At 39.0% G+C, this 19,995-nt stretch overlaps 1 protein-coding gene across 3 annotated transcripts; it reads right to left on the reverse strand.

Annotated features, from left to right (window-relative positions):
* Positions 1 to 4,532: 4,532 nt before the first annotated feature.
* Positions 4,533 to 18,350, reverse strand: LOC119657434. Of its 3 annotated transcripts, none has more exons than XM_038064339.1 (5): positions 18,198 to 18,350; positions 5,782 to 5,896; positions 5,546 to 5,714; positions 5,180 to 5,491; positions 4,533 to 5,065 (listed from the first exon to the last, which is right to left on the reverse strand). In XM_038064339.1, exons 2-5 carry the CDS (start codon positions 5,868 to 5,870, stop codon positions 4,655 to 4,657), a joined length of 981 nt encoding a protein of 326 aa, XP_037920267.1. In that variant the 5' UTR covers positions 5,871 to 5,896; positions 18,198 to 18,350; the 3' UTR covers positions 4,533 to 4,654. The 3 variants fall into 3 exon arrangements, with proteins under 3 accessions (XP_037920267.1, XP_037920265.1, XP_037920266.1); XM_038064337.1 differs by having other exon boundaries at positions 5,782 to 6,155; XM_038064338.1 differs by lacking the exon at positions 18,198 to 18,350 and adding an exon at positions 9,294 to 9,358 and having other exon boundaries at positions 5,782 to 6,155.
* Positions 18,351 to 19,995: the final 1,645 nt, after the last annotated feature.

The raw sequence follows: 19,995 nt of genomic DNA on the forward strand, positions 1-19,995 counted from the left end.
TGTACTTTCTTTGATCTGCTGGAGTGAAACCTGTCTGGTATAAACCGGTGTGCTCGGAGCGTATGGGACTATCCGTCTAGCAACACAAGTTATTAACGCCTCCTCTTTTATAAATGGGAAAAATAATGCCAAGCTGCTGCCAACCGGTTAGAGCTCCATGAATACCCCATATAAGAACAGTCGAGGATGACGTTTATGTTTCAGTAGATAAGCATGTGAATGGACTATTTTAATGTTGAATTAGGTATAATCTTGAGATAAGGTTAATGAGACTATAAACGGCGTGTGGCAATTCGGCTATGGTTGTTCAAGTCAATATTTGTAAATTTGATTTTAAACTTCTATAATTAACAATTGAAAACGTCGTGGGAAAATTTTAACTTTTTTTCGTAGGAATATTTTCAATATATATTTTTTTTCTTGAGAATTATGGGGTCCTAAGTCCGCACCAACTTAATGCCGGACCGGACCAAATGGAGGGCAACTTACTCCCTCTTTTTTTGGTCCACGGACCCCTCATTTAGGACTTCTTTTCAATATTTTCAATCCAAACTGATAATAAATTAATGAAGAAAAACTCCCAGTTATTGGGAGCAGCATGTTTTAGGATATATGAAAAACAATAGGAAAGCTAAAAGGAAATGGCAAAATATATATTATTTCAGGATGCCATTATTCTATTTAAACAAAGTGAGCCGAACTACAAATTAACTCCATTTCCTATTGCACTGAATTAGGAAAACTTCATTATTGACGCTCTCAAATGTTTTGCGTTGGTTTGTCCCTTCAGATTCATCTACCTACTGGTTCCGAATAATATTTACTCGCGCGAGGTTATTAAAAGAAGCAAATTATACTCTAGTCTTAACAAAATCACACTAATAACATATGAAGCACATCTAGAATTAGCCAGCCAATCGGAGAAAGAATGTGAACCGATAGTGGGCGAATTGGCATAAATAGCCAGGGTCCAGGAATGTACGAGAGCCAAAAAAGAAGTATCCATGACAAAAAACTAGCGGACCTATTTAGATCCCAACCACAACTGAACAAGGCAATCAAATACTCAATTGAAACGATACCCAACTACTTTATTAATAAATCTACTGCTCGATTTACAATAGACGAAACTACAATAATGCATATCAAGAATTAAATAAAATATTTCGAAACAGAGACAAAATACGAGTACATTAGGAGAGAAGTGGCCAAAGTTGTAAATTCGGTGGTCAACAGTAAGCTCAGTCGCTCTTGCAAAGCAATGAGGCTGACCAAACAGTTGAAGCAAAAGAATGCATACTATCTATTATAGATGCGGATAAAGGAAACGCGTTGGTAGTCATGGGCAAACAGAAATATGATAGGCGAGTATTCGAAAAACAAAAATCTGGAGGATATTTCGAATTAAGAATCAATCCATTGCCGGATTCGATTAAACGAATGTAAAAACCACTGAAGGAGTGTAAATCGATTATACCAAACATGGCATAGCTTAGAATGCCTAACCCGATCCTTCCGAGAATTAGGTGCCAACCAAAAATTCACAGAGAAGGGGAAGAAATGAGAGAGATAATAGCAGGTACGAACTCTTCAACATACAACATAGCCAAATGAGTGATATGTGAAGTACAGAAAATTGGTAATATCTACAACAGCACAACAGTGAGAAATACAGCAGAAGTCGTGGAGAGATTGTAGGAGTGCCATATAGATAACGACGAAATCTTGGTCTCATACGATGTAAAGGCACTATTTCCTAGCATCCCAGTGAAAGAAGCCCTACGAAAACTGGAAGAATGAATCGAACAGCAGGACAGTACTCCGGAGGGTAAAAAACAGGTCAAACTGTATGCCAAATTACCCATTATGGCAGAAAATGGAAAGACAGAAAACTAAACCTAGAGTTTGGTTACGCTATGTGGATGACGTTCTGGCCATTGTAAAAGAGCAAAAAAGCAAAATATCATATACTTGACCAAATCAACCAGTGGCATCCTAATATGAAATTCACGATGGAAGAGTAATCAAACGGTGGAATTCTCTTCCTCGATATCAAAATACTAAAGAACAGTAACAGCTTCGAACTCGACATATATAGGAAGCCATCGACTAAACAACGTACCATCATCAGGACGCCTAACCACTCACACCAGTATAAAGTGGTCGCCTACCGATCCATGGTGCACAGACTTTTGTCTATACTTCTTACCAAAGAAAGGTTTGCAAAAGAAAAATCATACATTGTGGATACAGCCGGAAAGAATGGGTTTCGGCCAACTCTAATCCATAGCTTGGTTCGAAAGATGTAAGGTACGAAGGAACGAAATCGCCTAACAACTTTGTTCGAACAACAGAGGATGAAGATGGACACAATGAGTCAGCATAACATACTCAACGGCAATGTTCCCAGCTTTGCGACGAATCTCGGCCAAAAAAACTATCGAAGAAGTAGGATCAAGCAGGATTCACATGCTCAAAGCACAACTAGGCAATGAAAAAGACCCAGAGAAAGAAGAGGAAAAAGCCGCATCTAGAAGATGTCTTGCGGATATTGCCCTTGACCATACGTAAGGCAAGATCAACGGCCAGTCAACACTCGGGTCAAGGAACATTTAAAAGAAGCTGAGCTAATAAAACAGGGCAGAAAAACACATATCAAATCTGCAGTCGCACATAGAACATGATCATAAAATGGTGAGAGTAACGTTGCTGAATGAGCTCAAGCGGAACAAATTGGACTCTTACGAGAGTTTCTTCATTGTAAAGGAGGCTCAGGAGCATAAGATATAGGCCTTGTCATTAATTATCTTAATCTAAAGTTAAAACATGGCGATCCTAAGCCCATATCCACATGGTATTGGACCGGACCAAATAGAGAGCAACTTACTTCCACGGATGCGAAATATGGTGAAAAGGTCGGAACTGTGAATTCTGTCTCATGTAGTAAGAACACTGTTCTATGTTGAGTTTAAGGGTGGTCCCCATATGTGCAACGAATATAGTCATGTGGGATGTTAAAAGTAAAATCCTGTATTAGTAGTTTCTATAGCCGACATAAGTTTTGACATTGATTGCAGGGGTCCAAAAATGGTGCATTAGAATCCATTCCCAGGCACTACTCAACTTGAAAATTTGAAAAAAAATTATGCTAGTCCATGCGCATGCTATCTAGGCCTCAACATACTCTCAATACCGATCTCTGTTTATAATAATATAATAGTACATTAGAAGCAGTAATATAACCTATACTATAGAGTATATAAGAATACACAAACCTTTCATGCCTGCAGCGTTCAGCTTCCGATTTCTCAACTTCTTGATGTTGGTGACATAAATATAATTTTAAAACCTGCTTTTCTAGAGCTTGTTTCAAGCCTGAATAATATGACTTCCCAACTAGCTAGATGGATTCATAGCAAGAAAGTTATTTATAATAAGTGAGTGTGCTTCCCTGGAAATCAATCGGAGAGGGTTCAGTTTCGGTGACGCCATTAAAGAAATCGCGCGCGGCTGGCAGATAAAACTCACTGCTATATCAACTGACCGATCGTGCACCTAATGTGCCCCAGACAGGTCAAACTGATTCTGAAAAGGATGCCTTCTTGCAAATGCAAATACCAATAAAGTGCACGTTGACATGGAGAAGACAGGCGGCAACCGGTGCCATGTCGCCAAAAGCTTACACACTCGCAAGGGTATGCCCCGCTTATGGTCGATTTGCCAATAGTCATAACTTTGCGCCTATCATGAGCTAGATTATTACACGGTTGTTTCATTTTGCTACATTTTACAGGGGGGTAATATGACGAATATCACTCTCATAAGGTGCACCCACTTTCTCAATGTCACTGACGCGATCATTTGAACTTTGCAGTCTTGCATATTACTCACTGAGGAAGCTATCACTACACCTGGGAGTTAGGCAGAAAATGAAAATCGATCTAATGAGAAGGAGAAACTTGCGGATAACCAGCAGAAGTCGTCTAACTTGGTGACTAGGTCGGTATTCCGTAATGGACGTCAAAACCACTTTTCGTGGGGCGGTTCGACGTCTAGGCGCCACGAAAACCATGAGCATTATTCCGCGTGCCAAAATCTGTGGTGACCACTTCGACAGGTTCACGTAGGCAGCAAACCTTTTTATCATCTGCTCCTACAACGAAATAACGGCGGGGCGGGTACAACATCCTACCGCTCCTTGTTGCACCAGAGATTCGCTGAGCGTATATGACTGCGTGTATCGCTTTATTACTCGCAGCTACAGAATCCCGGCCATCATCGGCGAACCTGTTCGACTTGAGGTCATCGCGGAGTCGATAGGGCAGAGGCGGCGGCACTAACAAAACCATGCCGTACTGCAGGCAACAGTTTCAGTACTCGCCGAAGCACTCTTCTCCACCGAGTGTGCGTGTGTTCGTAGGTCCCAATTCACAGAGAAAAAAAGTCTCTTAGATTCATAGAATCTCCCAGATTCCCCTAGATGATCAAAATTTGATTTTACCTCAAGTCAAAATAAAGAGCTACACATAAAATTTGGTTTTCACATGTTTATTATCAATTTAATAGTTTGAATCTCCAGTGTGTTATTGGAAATACTGAATGGAATTGGTGAGATGAAATAGTTGGTAGCACAGTTCTTTAGCGGGGTAATTTCTTAATCAAATAATCCATAGGTTTCCCACTCCTTCAGAAAAATTTTTAGAGTTTCTTTGAATCGTTCTGATGAGCAAGCGATATCGGCCATTTTTTCTAGTTTATTTTTATCCTTTAGTGCTTCCATAGTATTTTCAAGTTTGTCTTCTTTTTTCATTGAGATAAAAGGTAACATTAGAACTGCACCCAAAAGTCCAAACATTGCTTTCTTTTTAACTTCATTTTTGACATCTTGAATTGTAGGGATGTTCTTATAGGAGCCTTGTTCGAGTGATGTTCGGAACGCTGGGTAGTAATATTCTTCAATTAGTTGATCTCTATCTTGGCGTAAGACATTTAATTCTGCGTTGACAGTAAAAAAGAATATAATGTCAAGTCCTACACTCCCTCGAGTGCATCCTTGAAAATCAATCTAAAAATAAATCAATGAAAATTTATCTGTTATTTTAGAATATTTTTTTAAACATAAATAAAATATTATTACAATTGAATGCCATTTCAAAAATGATTATTATCATATACTCACGAGAAGAGCATCCGTTACCGAATTCCCTTTGTATTGGAAAAGGATGTTGTTTACCCAACAATCTTCATGGCAGATTGCTACTATATCACCTGGTGATATTCTTATGTTTTCTACAACTTTGTCGAGGAAAGTTTTATTTGTAAGGAAGTCTTTTAGTTTATTCACGATTTTTTCATAGCCAGGCCATTTTGATGCATGATCGATAAGTCTTGAAAGATTCAGATACGGCATGGTTGCCATACTTGGTTTGCTGAAGCTCAGCGAAGAAAATATACCATGCTTTAAATTTTCTGATTCTCTCAACGAAGGTTCCTACAGAAAAGGGATTATTGTGAATTTTAATTTTTCTGAATTGTTAGTTTATACTTTTTCCAGAAGCAATAAGGAACCAGCGTGATACTGCCCTAGTTTTGTCAAAAAAACTTTACAATGGTTTATGTCCACCCCGTTCACGCGATCTCCTATATCGTATCCCGTTGGTTTCATGTCTTCAAAGACCATAGTCGCCATGGGTTCATTCATGACATAGTAGCATCTAGCAATCAAGTAAATTTCATATTAAAAATTTAACTATGTGGAGCCTTACCGTATATTGTACTTACTTTGGTGCAGTTTTTATATTAACTAGGCAGCTCTCAATCCGCGGTATGATATCGCAATACATTAGCTTCTCTTTTTCGAAAATGTCCATCTCAGCAAACTCTTCCCTGTCGCCTTCTAAGGGAACACATTTGACAATAAAGTTTTCTGCTTTGCTTCCCGCTTTTTTTTCATTATAAGTAGCTTTTACACGGTAAACCTTGCTCAGATGATTATCTTCAGGTTTACATCCCATTGAGAAATCGAGGCTGGTTAATTCGAAATTCTTAGATCCAACTTTATTCTCGACAACATTTTTAAAAAACTGTTCGTTGAGGAAGTCGGGAATGTCATAGTTGTTCTTTTGGATGATCATCGTGAAAATTGGGATGTAGACCTGAAAAACAGTTTATTTACCATTTCAGTCAACATTTACACCTATTTACTATACGTTCGCCTGGCATACGCATTTCAGTTGGAAGCGGAATGGTATGAATTCAGTGGATGTCTTGAAGCTCTCACGTATGCAATAAAGGACATGATTCTACGTTAATTTTAAATAGCGTGTTTTATACATGCCAAATAGGCATATTTTTAAGGTTTTGTGTAAAATAAAAGCTTATTAAAATCGGTTTACTGTCTTTCTGCCTGTCTGTCCGTCACACGCATTTTTCTGGGAGACAGTTATAGCTATTAACAACAAATTTGGTGGAAAGGTGGAAACTGTGAATGCTCACGCATATAGTGAGTTACACTATACTGCGTGGAATTTGAGGGAGGCGGGAGGGGGGGGGGGGGCTATACACATGCAAAATCGGGGTTGAAATTTTTTTTCCATCAAAATAGTACTGTGGGGTATCAAATGAAAGGTCTCGATTAGTAGTTTCCGAAGTTTTGACATTCGTTAGAAAGATGGGGAGTGCGGGGAGCAAAAGTGATCATTTCTTTAACGGGCTAATTCTCGGAAAATACCCAAATGAAAAATTTGAAAAAAATCACGCCACTGCATGCTTCCTAGACTCCGAAATACCCTCCATACCGATATCCTTTCACATAAAGTTGATAATAGTATATTATCATTTTTTTAATAATTGGCTGCAAAACCCCCGTTAGGTTCATCCTAGCACCAGGAAATTTCGCAGAAATGGAGGCTATAATCTGGAGCATTATCCTACCAAGTTACTAACAAAGTTATGATAGGTCAAATTTGTTTCCTTGCAAATTCAAGACTTTGAATGTCAATATCATCCGAAAGTGGATACACATACACATAATATATGCATATATGACGTGCTATGTGCTAATGGGCCAAATGCTCACTCAAATGTGTTTATATAAGAAATACACAAAACCTTTCATTCCTTAAGCGTCCAGCTTCCGGTTAGCCGACTTGTTTTAATATAGACTGATAGCATAGGGTGTTAAACGAATGCATCGGAATGCTTTCGACGTTGTTTACCAAGTAAGGCAGTGAGGGTTGAAAAAGACAGGACTCACTCTTAGAAACTAAGTTCCCAAAAGTGTGGAAAAAATATCACGATGCATCTCCGTGAAATTTAAGCTTCAGATTACATCCAATTTCTACATTTTGTTAATGCAAGTTGTTATTTATTGAACAACAATTGTTGGATTGGCACCAAGAAATAAGTCTAGAAGCAGAAGATCTGCGTATCAAAAATGAACGGTTTTGTGTGTTTGTAAGAATTCACAACTGTCTTCCATGCAAGTAGCTCGTAATGTATATGTATGCATGTAGTGATACTCTGAGGTGGCGCTAAGGAAGATGGGGCAGCGACCTTGTTGGCCAGACCAAAACCAGGTGGTGGCACCGGTGTACTCACTATAGCTAGGGCTTGAGTTAAAGTTGACAATGTCAGCTTTCGGAGACTGGTGACGCACTGGAAGCGTTGCTCTAGGTGGACCAGAAGCATGTATTCTTCCAATGCCTAAATGCGCAGGGAAAATGAAGAATCTAGAGAAGATATTGCGAAGAACAGTGCCACCGGTGGTGGTTAAAAATTGCACCCGATATAGCAATAGTATTTTTCGAGCAAATATAACATAACAAAATCCAGCAAGTCTGCGTAAATGCAAGTCCTCTGTAAAGTCAATGCCAATACCTGCCTGATTGATCTGAATGCAAATGTCATACGTATAGAACGAATACAGAAAGGTGATCTATTGCTGGGACTTAAACCAGGTTAAGTGGGAGGTAAAGAAACGAAAGAAGAAAAGAAGAAAATCGACCTTATCGGAAGCTGATGAACTGAAATTACTCGAAGGATATTTTCTTCAAGAAGTACCACCTTAAAATCAATAATACTCTTCCCGCATTACGGGAAACTAGAACCTGTTCGCTTCTTATATGAGAGGTTTCGAATTTTTGTTAAGCGAGTAAATCGGGTGTGAAAAATAAACTGACAGGCGAATGAAGAAGGATGGCGTACTGGTGAAATTTAAGCCAGTGTGAAAAGTCAAAATACCTGCAAAAGAAAATTGAGTCATCACTAGAGAAAACGGCAGAAGTAAAACTGAGTAAAAATTGTGTAGCCATCTAATGTACCGACTTAGACAAGATTACTAAGAAGGAGGGAATTGGTGGAACTTTACGATCCCGGCTAGGTATACAATCGGATCGGGAGGCACATATTCTACCGCAAAGCAAAGCATATGGTGACACGGAAACTGCGTCGATAAGTCTACCTCTTGATGTGGCGAAAAGAACCAGCAAAGCCTGAATCGGTTGCGATTACGAAGCACTGAAAAGATGCTTTAAGTCTTTAGAATTTGGCACCAAGGAAAAAACTGTACAAATGTACACGCTAGATCCGAACTGTGCCGTAAATTCGGAAAAGAAGGTTACACTGGTGAGGATTGCGATATATAGTTATGCATATTGGTAGTACATCTGGCCGAAATCGAACTATAGCTGACAAAGTAACTCCAAATTGTCTCTTCCGTGTGAATTCCCTGTAACACTAAATGTCAATATTATACTGACGTGAATAGTCTGGCATGTTTAATGCATATACATTATGGGTTACATGGAAATAGAATAGCTCTTCACACAAATATACACAATAAATACACAAAACCTTTCATACTTGAAGCATAGAGCTTCCCGTTTGCGAATTGTTAGTTAATTTGTAAATATTAGAATATCGATCGTGAAACAGAATACATATTTATTTTGGCAAAAACTCGAGGTGGAAAGTTAGGTTTATGCTTGGTGATGATATTTAGAAGCAAATAAGTTTGCCCGTGAACCTTGGATTCTCTAGCAAAAATAATGTGGCGCGTACAACGTAATGGAGTAAGTCTCATTCTATGCATACTAGAATTAATGATGTTCCGATCTGCACAAAAGTCTAAATTCTAATCACTTTCACATCATTGTCAGGAACTTCTTTTGGGAAGTTTTGTTTCAAGTGTTGGATTCTTGTGCTGCACATCTACGTCTGGCATTGGTATCGTTTAGACATCGGACATTAATTCCCGGGCTGAAATAACTAACATGAAAATTACCAAAACTCACAATTAACTCCCGAAATCATTGAGAATGTCAGGGCCGAAGTGATAACTACAGAATACAGAACCCAAGTAACTATTATCAAAATGTTACTCATATACTACACGTGTTTCATATATGTATGTACAACTCCAATTCTAACTTTGGACGATAGATGCACTGCTATATATAATATTACCTATTCGAAAGTGCTGAAGCGTTGGAGTAAGCATAATAGCAACATAACTGTCGAGTAACTTGAAGTGAAAAAACTGGTCAGCAATGATTAGGCATTTTTCTTCAAAAGAAGGCGAGATGAAATAAGTCATTTCCAGATACTTGGCTACTGCCAAAAAAAACTCTCTTTACTAGCAAAAATAGTAGATAGGGAGGTAACCGTAAGACGTTTGAAAGGTCTGTATGTGTATTAAGTTGTACACTATGTATGTATATAGAGAAGAAGATAAAAGTTCAATGCAAACACGAACGCACAGCGTTTAAAGATAATAACAATAGATACAGATGAACAGCTGACATGTTATTTACTGCCAAAATATTAGCATATTTGTTTAAAAATGTTGCCTGTAATTGCATTATTAAATTAGTATTTATTCATGATATGGGGATAGGAATGCAGCAATATAAGTTAAGCTCTATTGATACGATCCAGAAGCTAACTTCGCCGTGTTATTATATAGCATGCTGGTCCCAAGCCCAGGCAAAGGAGGAGGGTTTGAAGAAACGTACTGTATGCTCTCCGCAATAAAACAAAAATAAAATGTTGAAATCAGAAAAAGAGATGAACAAAGTATATTTAGAGTTATTTCACTATACTAAATCCTACCTGATCTCTTGGTGACAGGTCCCGCAACAGGCGAAATGTATACACTGCCATTAAAAACAAAATTATCAGATTGGGTAACAATGAGCCTCGGAGAGTCCACCTCAGTCGAGACGGTCCTGTCGAGAAATTGGCAAGGGTTCTTGACGCATGGACGCATCAGGACTTAATTAAGTTAATTCGAGCAAAAGCAAAACAAATACTGGCAACCTGGCTGGAAAGACCGAGGAACTCGCAAGAGTGTTTCGGCCGTTGATTGGCGTCTTGCGGATCTAGCGAACGATTAAACAATGGTACCGTACCTGCTAAATGGGACGATTTCGTAAGAATGAAGCGAAAATGATCTCACTTACCCGATTACCAACCGTTACGAATGTCGAAGAATCATGGAATTAAAGTAAAGACACGATCCACAAAGCCTCTGCCACCCTCGGGGTCACCAAGGTAGGTAAGCGGTTCATTAACTGAGATTTTTGGCTTTGGCCCGTGAAAAGAAATGTCTCTACCACAAGTTTATCGACTATAAAATACTCGCCAATTGGTAAATTTGTAAGAATACCAGCCAGGAATCAAAGAAAGTGAACACCGTCACCTGAGCAGTCCGTTACAATGATCTTTACGATAAACTAGACACTCAGGATATCGAACACTTCTGTTGCGTTAATGACAAGAACGGTACTTTGCTTACTAGCCGTCGAGCCGCGTAGGGTAGATGGTGAGAATATTTCTAGTAGATTTCAATTGAAGAATTTTTTCATCCTCCACTTCAACAATCATTGCCGAAATTTTGAGCAGTTCCACCTGTCAGCGCAACTGAGGTCGAGGAAGCAATAAAACGAATGGAATCGGGGAAAACCACAGAATTTGATGACATCGCATCTGAGCTCTGGTCCACTGAATTCTTCATTCGAGTCATTGGGGAAAACAGAACACCATTCTTGGCAACCGTATTTGCGAAATCGTTGAAATAACTGTGAATCAAGTGGGGTTTGTCAAGAACTGCGGAACTACTAACGCAATTTACGCTGAGCCGAGGAGCATCGCCCGCATTATATTGCATTGCAAAGCATTTGACTATATGTCACACGAACTCATTTGGTATACTCTGCGACAACACCTTGTGGACACTACCACACGGGACATCCAAAGTCTAGCACCCTATACAGTGCATTATGCAGATGATGTTTTCCTAGCGTCACATAGCAAAAATTATCTCAACCAACTTGTTCAAAAATGGAGTGATCGCCTCATGCAATACGGCCTCAAATTGAATCTAAATAAAACTGAATTTTTGACGACCGAGCCCCATGAAACGAGCATAATCATTATCAATGAACCGAACGATTTAAAAATTTCCCGTAAATGCTACCTACTAATGGAGAACTGCGTTGTAAATTTGGTTAACGCATTAGCGCCACATAGATGAAGTAACGTTTCACAACTGGTGTTCCTTGCGATCGAAGTATCAACGAACATCTTACATCTAAAATTTACCCCAGTGTCGTTCGTCCTGTCGCCCTCTTTGAGTGTTGGCCGACTATAAAAGACAATGAACGGTGTCTTGCGATAATGAAGACGAAGATGTTGCGTTGGACTAGTGGCGTAACACGCTGTGATCATCCGAAATTAGGATATCCGGGATCGATATGGGGTTGAACCGATCGTGGAAAAATTGGGAGGAGGCGTTTCCGATGATATGGTCACATAATTCGCGTTATGGGAAATTCTCTCGCCAAGATTGGTTTGAACATCAAAGTCGATGATAAACGAGCAAAAGGCCGGCCGAAACAACTATGGTTTCGTACCCTAGATGGGGATCTGAAAGCCTTGCGATTGCGTTCAGCTCAGGTTTTTGATAAAACAAAATGGCCAAATCGATCACGACGGGCCGAATGGGACAAATAACAATAATAATAATAAATATTGGCGCAGCAATCCAATTGGATTAGGGTGTGTTAGAGCACTGCATTCAAGACCGTAACTACACTACACTGTAGGAGGCAACTATCCGAACACGGAACGGGACAAAAGTTGAGAAATGATATGATGCGGCACGGAACGTATTCAGCACAGCACAGACAAAAGTATTCATACTATCCAACAGATAACGTGTCCAGAAATGAACGTGTCGAATAGAAAAGAAGTGTTCCATAGATTTATTATAAGAGTATTTATACGATCCAGCATCAGTAGTGAAATTGTTAACCTATTCCATTGGAAACGAAGAAACAATGGCATATGCATCGAAGGCCAATCTATATCAAAATGTACTTCTTAAGAATTGAAGCATAGTTTTCGCAAAAATAAAGCGTAGTTTTCGAGAAATAAAGAGTGTAATGCGAACTACTATGCCCGACAAAAAAATCTCCGCACTCAACATTTTTACGATACTACCATCATCGTTGCCGAATTTAATGTTAAATGTTGGTGTTGGAAAAGGACTGTCATATTCAGATTTAGCTCAGTATCAGTTTGCTTGGAGATTTCGAAGGAGAGAGAGTGAAACCGCTAATTTTGAATGAAAAAAATGTTAGGAAGGAAAAAATTAAGTGTTGAGGAAAAGGTCCGTATTCTTGCTTTGCGGTAATAGAAAGAAAAATCAATCGACAAGTATTAGAATAGAGATAGCAGTCAGGGACGAAAAGAAGGGAACGGGTGATTACTCACCGGGCCAGACGGTCATTACCGCGAGCATCCTTGTGCGATAGATTTACAACTGCTCCTCAATTATATATTGAATTGCTGGAGGGGGAAAATATGCAGTTAGTGTGAGAACGGTTGAATGAATTAGGGCCAGAAAAGAGCAAATTTTAACGGAGGGTATCCTCGAAAAAAGCTGAACTGCACATTGGAACGAAGTGACTGGACTGTAGATGATTGGAGGTGAGTGGCGTTCTCTGATGAGTTGAAATTCAGTTTTCTGGGATCTGACAGTCCCCCCCTCAATGTTTTGGACGAACTACATGGCATTCTAGCTCAGTAATTGTGGGGATGCATAACATCCAAAGGAATTGGCCGTTTTTCGTTTTTAAAGTTATGAAAATTCCTTTGTTGCTACGGTAGAAGCCTTGCATGAGCACTTTGATGAAGTATTGCTTCATGATGATTCAACCCCGTGTCATAGAGCTCGTACTGTAAGTAAACGAAATTTTTGCCGTGTGAAATTTTTGATCTGTTTTGTACCCAATACGGTCCTCCTTAACAAGTTACATCTTGGAAAGCCAAGCTGGCTATACAGTCGCTGCATGCCAGGAAAAAGTCCAGATTTTAACCCCATATAGAACTTGTGGGCGTTCATGAGCCGGCGACTGGAACAAAGACTGATAAGAAATAAGGCAAATGTAAAAAAAACTTTAGAGATGATATGGTTAAATGAAATGCTGTACAACTTTACTGAAAATGTATACCAATCGATGCCTGCACGAATTGCAGAGGTGATTAAGGTGAAAGGCCAAGGTCATACGAAATAAATTCGTTCCTTTTTCAACTGTGAATTTATCACCTTGGATAAATGAATAAATAAATGATGAGAATGACTTATAGAAAGAATGGTAACATCATTTGCCGTTACTAATTTTACATGGAGTTAAATTTTTCTTTAGCTTGTATGTATATATTGGTAAAAACATTGATGCAAGAACGAAATAATTTCACAAAGTCCCAATGGGATGCACGGAACGGCGTATATGCATATATGTTTTCTTCCTACACAAAATTTCAGATTGGAGACGGTTTCTATAATGCCATGTCCGACACACTCCGTGGCTCTGACGGGTCAGTTACGTCAGTGGCAAATTGCTTTTGCCAGTGGAACATAACATACAAGATATTCTTCCTTGCAACTTCTAAACGTGGCAATATAAGCACAATGAAGCTATATAGCCATTAAATTAATGAGAACATTTCTATTCATTTAATCATAGTCTTCATTGTAAATGAATCCTGCTTTATTGAGGTCGAGGCTGTCGTGACTTGTAGTAGATCGGAAAGTATACGTTTTTGCTCGAAAATTTGTAATTTGAACACCATGTTACTGAGGTGTTTCGACAGTTCTTGGAGGCTCAAACTCTCTTCCTTGTGCACTTCAATATAACCCCTCGGCATGCCACCCGAAAAATGTCCTTCAACTTATATTTCATTATATTCATTATTTTCTTCAGTATTCGAGGTTTTATGCATTATGAATTCATTTTAATGAGTTAATAAAGAAACAATATAGCTAAGTAAAATGAAAGACTAACGGTTTCGTTTATGGCGGAGGGAATTCATCAGAGGCTGCCTCACATCTGCCCTGGGAGCAGCGTGACCGAAAGTGGCAACAGGTGGAAAACGCCCATTTAAATAACCGCAAAAACACGGCAAGGAATTGAATTATATGCAAGTTTAAACCGCCAATAGTTTGAGCCTAAGCTAGGCTAAACCTTGATTTGTGTTTAGGATATGCGGGATCCTAGGACTATGGCAACATCTGGTGAGTTGCGTCTGTCTTGGACAAACCCGTTGGTGCAATGTACAAATCGAGGGGGTCGTGGACCATAAGGCGTAGTTGCTCTCCATTTAGTTACGTCGAATATCAAGTGGATGTGGACTTAGGATCCCAAATAAATCGTAGTTTATGATTGGCCAATAATGAGTTTATCTAGCAGGATCTGTTACAATTGTTCTATATAAGGGCATAACTGTGAATAATGTATTTATTTCCGAATACGGTCCCGGAAGAAAGATGCTAGATTAGCAGAGTTTGGAAATTATTCAAGCCAGCAGGGCAAGAACCTATGCCCGTTTATCGTAGATGGAGACAGAATATCCAAAAATATCTATGTCTACACCGAAGGAAACTTCTCAATTAAAGCCAAAAAGTTGTTCAAGTCTCTAGGGAACAAGTGAACCCAAAGAAAGCTACAAGATGTGATCCAATCACGAGCAAAATGTTGAAGGAACTTCCAGGTATCGCAATCACTCACATCAGTCACATATTCAACGCAATTCTACGTCTCGCTTATTTCCCTAAAGCTTAGAAGGCTTCAGAAGTTGCAATGATTCTTAAATGTGGGAAAGACCAAACACAGGTTGCATCAAAGATGTTCGAAAAACTACTGGTTTCAAAAATATTAGCAAATCTTTTCACTAGAAAATAATCAATTCCTTAGCAGCAGCTTTCGATAAAAAATAGTACAATCAAACAGGTTCACAGGATAGTCTGTGAGATATGGAGTGCACTAGAAGGTAGAAAGTATTAATTCCTCAACTTTTTTTCGATGTGGCTGAAGCCTTCGAAAAGCATGGCACGATGGTTTAATTTGTAAAATAAAGAAGATGCTTCCAGTACAGTTTCATGGAATTTTGGAATCTTTTCTTCTGGGGCGCAAATTCAGGGTGAATACGAAAGTTGACGTCTCGCGAGTACAACATACCAACTGAAGTCCCTGAAGGTAGGGTCCTTGGACTTAATCTTTATAATTCAGATCTACCAACTGATCCTAATTTGATAACTTCAATGTTTGCAGATGATACTACCATTTCAAGAATCCGCACCAATCGCAGGAAGGATTGCCAAGTGCTTTTCAAAATGAAAACTCGCATAAACGAAACCAATTGCTGTTACGCAACTTTCACAATGAATCGGTCGTAAAATTTTTGATTAATTTGGTAATTTTCAAAATGATAAAGCAATAATATGGATGGTTTCTATGTATCATGGTTTTAACAAAAGAAATATGCAGCAGGATGAGGTGTTTGCATAAGTAAGGAAACAGTATTGCTTTGATTAGCCACCAACTTGACGAAGTGACAAGAATTTTCAATCAATCACCAGAATTTCAAGGTTGTGTGTAGAAGTTTGCAGGACAACTATCAAGGATTGCATCAGAAGCCATAGGAAAACATGCTTACGTCAGGCCAAAGAAACCACTTTTAACTCAAAAATTATCGACAATTAAAAAAGTTTCAGTCAGAGGCTAATCAATGAAGGCATTACCCTTGATAAAGGTTAAGCGCCCACAAGCACGCATCTTTTTTATCGATGGATCCTCAACTGAACTCTGGGGGTAATTGTGGCCAGTGCAACGACATTATCAAGGGCTTCAAATTATGGTAGCCGGTGACTTCTGGAATCGCGACAGCAGTATCGTGACCTAAATATTTATGCAGCTCGCTGCCATACTGCGAAAGCCACTACCCAGAAGACCAAATAGTACTTTCTCCTGCCTCCTACATTGTACTGTAGTGTACCGTTATGGTCTTGAATGAAGTGCTTTAACACACTTCAAGGCCTAGATCCAATATGGATTCTTGCGCCAACGATTATTATTATATAAATATTATTGAGCATGAAAAAAGTGTTGGTCTCATATTGAATTTAAACAAAACTGAATTTTTGACTACCGTTCCCCATGAAACAGGCACAATCACTGTCAGCGGCAGTGATCTGCCCAGAACTGAGCGATTTAAATACTTCGATTCAACTCTATCAACCAATGAAGAACTGCGTAATGAAATTGTTTCACGCATTAACGCAACCTGCAAAAAGTGTGTTCCTTTTGATGGCCGTATCACCGCCCTCTATGGTTTTGAGTGAGACTGAGTCGAGTCGGTCGACTAGAAAAGACAATGAACGGCGTCTTGCAGTAGTGGAGACGAAAATTTTGCATTGGACTAGTGGCGTGACATGTTTGGTTCACATCCGAAATGAGGATATCCGCGATCGATGTACGCTTGCACCGATCGTGGAAAAATTCCGAGTGAGACGTCTTCGATGGTATGGTCAAGTAATTCGCGCTAACGAGAATTGATTTGCCAAGGTTGGTCTGAAGATCGAAGTTGATGGTAAACGACTTTTTGGTCGGCCGAATTAACGGTGACTTGATACGCTGGATGGGGATTTAAAAGCCTCGAGATTCCATCCAGATCAGGCATTCGATAGAGCGAAACCGATCACGACGAGACAACCCCGCTTGTGAACGGGACAAAGGCTGAAGAAAAGATGAAAAAGTGTTGGTTCTACTCAATTTTTCCTGATACTTCTTCGACATTGTTAGCGAAAAGGTATAACCATCAAATTATGAAGATTGGTGCTCATAAACAGTTAAGTGAAACTTGAGCTTTGTTGGTAGTTGCTAAGCTTGTTATATTACATTGAGCAAAATTTTCCAGTACTGCGTTCTGAGTTACTTTGATTATCGTCGATCTTGGGCGAGATCTGCCAATCTGGACTGGACTATAGATGGACTAAGAATATTCCGAAATACTTAAGATGGACAACAAGAAAGTACCCGAAAAATTAGAAAATCTCGAGAACTTCTATTACCAAAATTAATTAACCCTCTAGCTGGTTTAATGCCGAGCAGTCAGGGAATGAAGTAATTTACGTCATACATTTTGTGAAGATAACAAAGCCTATTTTCCCAAATATCGTTATACAAACATCGTCCATTTAGAAAGCAAATATTGTTGACTAGAAGATGCTAAATGGGGTTTTCGACATACGTATTCCTGAAAAATTTAACCCTTTGAAGTATTTGTCTAGGGGCTATTATATTTGAGTCTTCAAAACAACGGACCAGTATTGGCATACGAGCTATATAAGATCCATTTGATTTTAGCTTAAATTTTACGGTGTTGCAAGAGATTCATTGAATTTTTTCTGGGTGTCCAAAACTTAGTGTTCATCAAATGACCATCGCCAGGTATTTCGAAACAACTAAATAGATACAGAAATTGCCACTAGCCATTTTTCAATTCAACCCGGATATCAACACTTTCCTGATATTTCACACTTATTTATCCAAAAAGCTACCTCATCTTCCAGTTTTTTTCAGAATCCTTATTTCGGCTTGCCACCCAATGTCAATGAAAAAAAATTATTACACCCCTTCACTAGGTTATAATATCTAAAACACTTTGTTCTTATCACTGGCGAATCTTAGAAATCTGTTTTTATCACAAAAAGGGAGTATAGTCATAGTCAAGTTTCACATCTCTGTTAGATATTATAATAATGCGTCTGTATGTAGGCAGTTTTTGTACAAACTACTTTCACTGGCATAGATTTGCACATTCACTTATTTTCGAACATCAGAGCACGGTCTTACCTGGCAAGAACACCTCAGTGATTAATAATTAGTAATTCACATCGTCACCAAATTTAATCGCGATACAATATGAGGACAGGTTTGGAACTCCAACGCGGATACTGTGAACAACCACGCTTCTAATCTGGTGTTGATTAGAACATCAAAATAAAGCAGCAACTGCTTTTATAGTTGCTAAACGTCTTCAAAAATTGAAATAAACTCATAGTTACCGGTAAGATAATTTGCTTGGTAATGATGAGATTTTCGATGCTCTGCAAATAAAGCCATGTGGCTTAAATATCACATATCAAATATTTTGGATTCGTTGCTCACGCCAGCAAAGGCGGATGAAGGCTCGGCTTTAAACTTATTATGATAAGTTGATTTATTGAGTGAAGATTGGGGAGATAACGCAAGTCATTCGTAATTGTGATTATGGTGAATGAAATAATTGTTCTTATCTGTATCATATGTAATCAGATTTTAGACTAAAATTTGGAATGATGAAAATTACATAAATAAGATACTGGACAAACGGAAAACGAATAAATGTAACCATATGGTTGCTATTTGTAATATACGGCGACTTGATCCTTAAAATATCTAATGAACGTGGGTGTTTGGAGGTGATTGAATGAACGTCTTTGGTTTTCTGTTGTCGAAAATTAGGACAAAGGCGACTCTACTTTAGAAAAATTATACAGCTTGAAGTTTCCAGTACCCCACAGATGTAAAGATTTTATAGTTTCTTTTCCGAAAAACATTAGTAACATTTCCATAATGCGGTGGTTTGGAAGTTACTTACATAATGGCGACAAACCCACCCGAATTATTACCTGCCTTCAAGATAAGAGTTGAGCATCATTTAATAAACACGCAAATATTTACAATTAAAATATGGGCAAAAAATTAAGCGGAGATATTTGCTACTTTATTTATAATTTAAACTACGCAACGTTATTTCCCAAGCGAGCATTTTACTGCGGCACAGATAAGAGGGAAGATTTGAATGACCATGTAACACCTTGCCATCCGAGGGACTAGGCGGAATCAATTCCATCCTGCCTAATTGCATTTAGGCGAATTGATGCCCCGATAAGGCAGTGATTCCTTTGAATTCACTCAAAGCATTCCCCGTTTGTAGTAGGAGGCAACTAAAACGAATACAGATTGCTGGGCTAGCGATCTGCAATTATCGAAATTATGATTGGGAAACCGTTACCACATCTTCGAATCGGGCTGATCTATCGGGCATGACTTTTCCTTTCTTCAATGATTTAGGATAGGATTCAGGAATTTGCGAATGCTTTTCGATTACGGTATTGAGGTTCAATAAAATAATTGTTTGCTCCAACTTGCGAGAAAATTTCAACGATACATCCTGGCCTTTTTGGCGTTAAGCGTGGCATCTTGTGACACTGTGCTATTGTACTCCGGAAAGCCTGCTGGCAATAAGCGAGAGTCCGGTGTTGAACTAATGCTTATCGTATCCAGGTCCCTCATGACTTGATAACTGAAATCAGACGGAATATTAACTGCGAGATTCCGATTTAGGACTTAAGGTAGTAGAGCGTTAGCAACGAAGCAGGTATTTAATGAGGAGGAGAAGTGAGCTTTCAATGAGTAACTAAACGTAGTCCATGAGCGGCTCCCTAAAAGTGATAATCCGCTCGTATGCATGATCTGAACCTCAAGGTAAGTTCTGGTAACTCTTCTTGGGATATGTGATGGGGAAGTGCATGCCGCATTCTGTAACTTCAACCGGCTCATCATTGGTGGAGCATTGCTCGAGCACAGAACTTCTAATAAGATCAAT

This window comes from Hermetia illucens, chromosome 5 (assembly GCF_905115235.1).
Source record: "Hermetia illucens chromosome 5, iHerIll2.2.curated.20191125, whole genome shotgun sequence".
In the NCBI taxonomy this organism is placed as follows: domain Eukaryota; kingdom Metazoa; phylum Arthropoda; class Insecta; order Diptera; family Stratiomyidae; genus Hermetia; species Hermetia illucens.

Coding starts and splice junctions, on each gene's coding strand:
- LOC119657434 (XM_038064337.1), bottom strand. CDS start 6,134: ATGATCATCCAAAAGAACAACTATGACATTCCCGACTTCCTCAACGAA. Junction 5,715..5,781: donor AATATAAAAACTGCACCAAA/GTAAGTACAATA, acceptor CTTGATTGCTAG/ATGCTACTATGTCATGAATG. Junction 5,492..5,545: donor CCTTATTGCTTCTGGAAAAA/GTATAAACTAAC, acceptor CCTTTTCTGTAG/GAACCTTCGTTGAGAGAATC.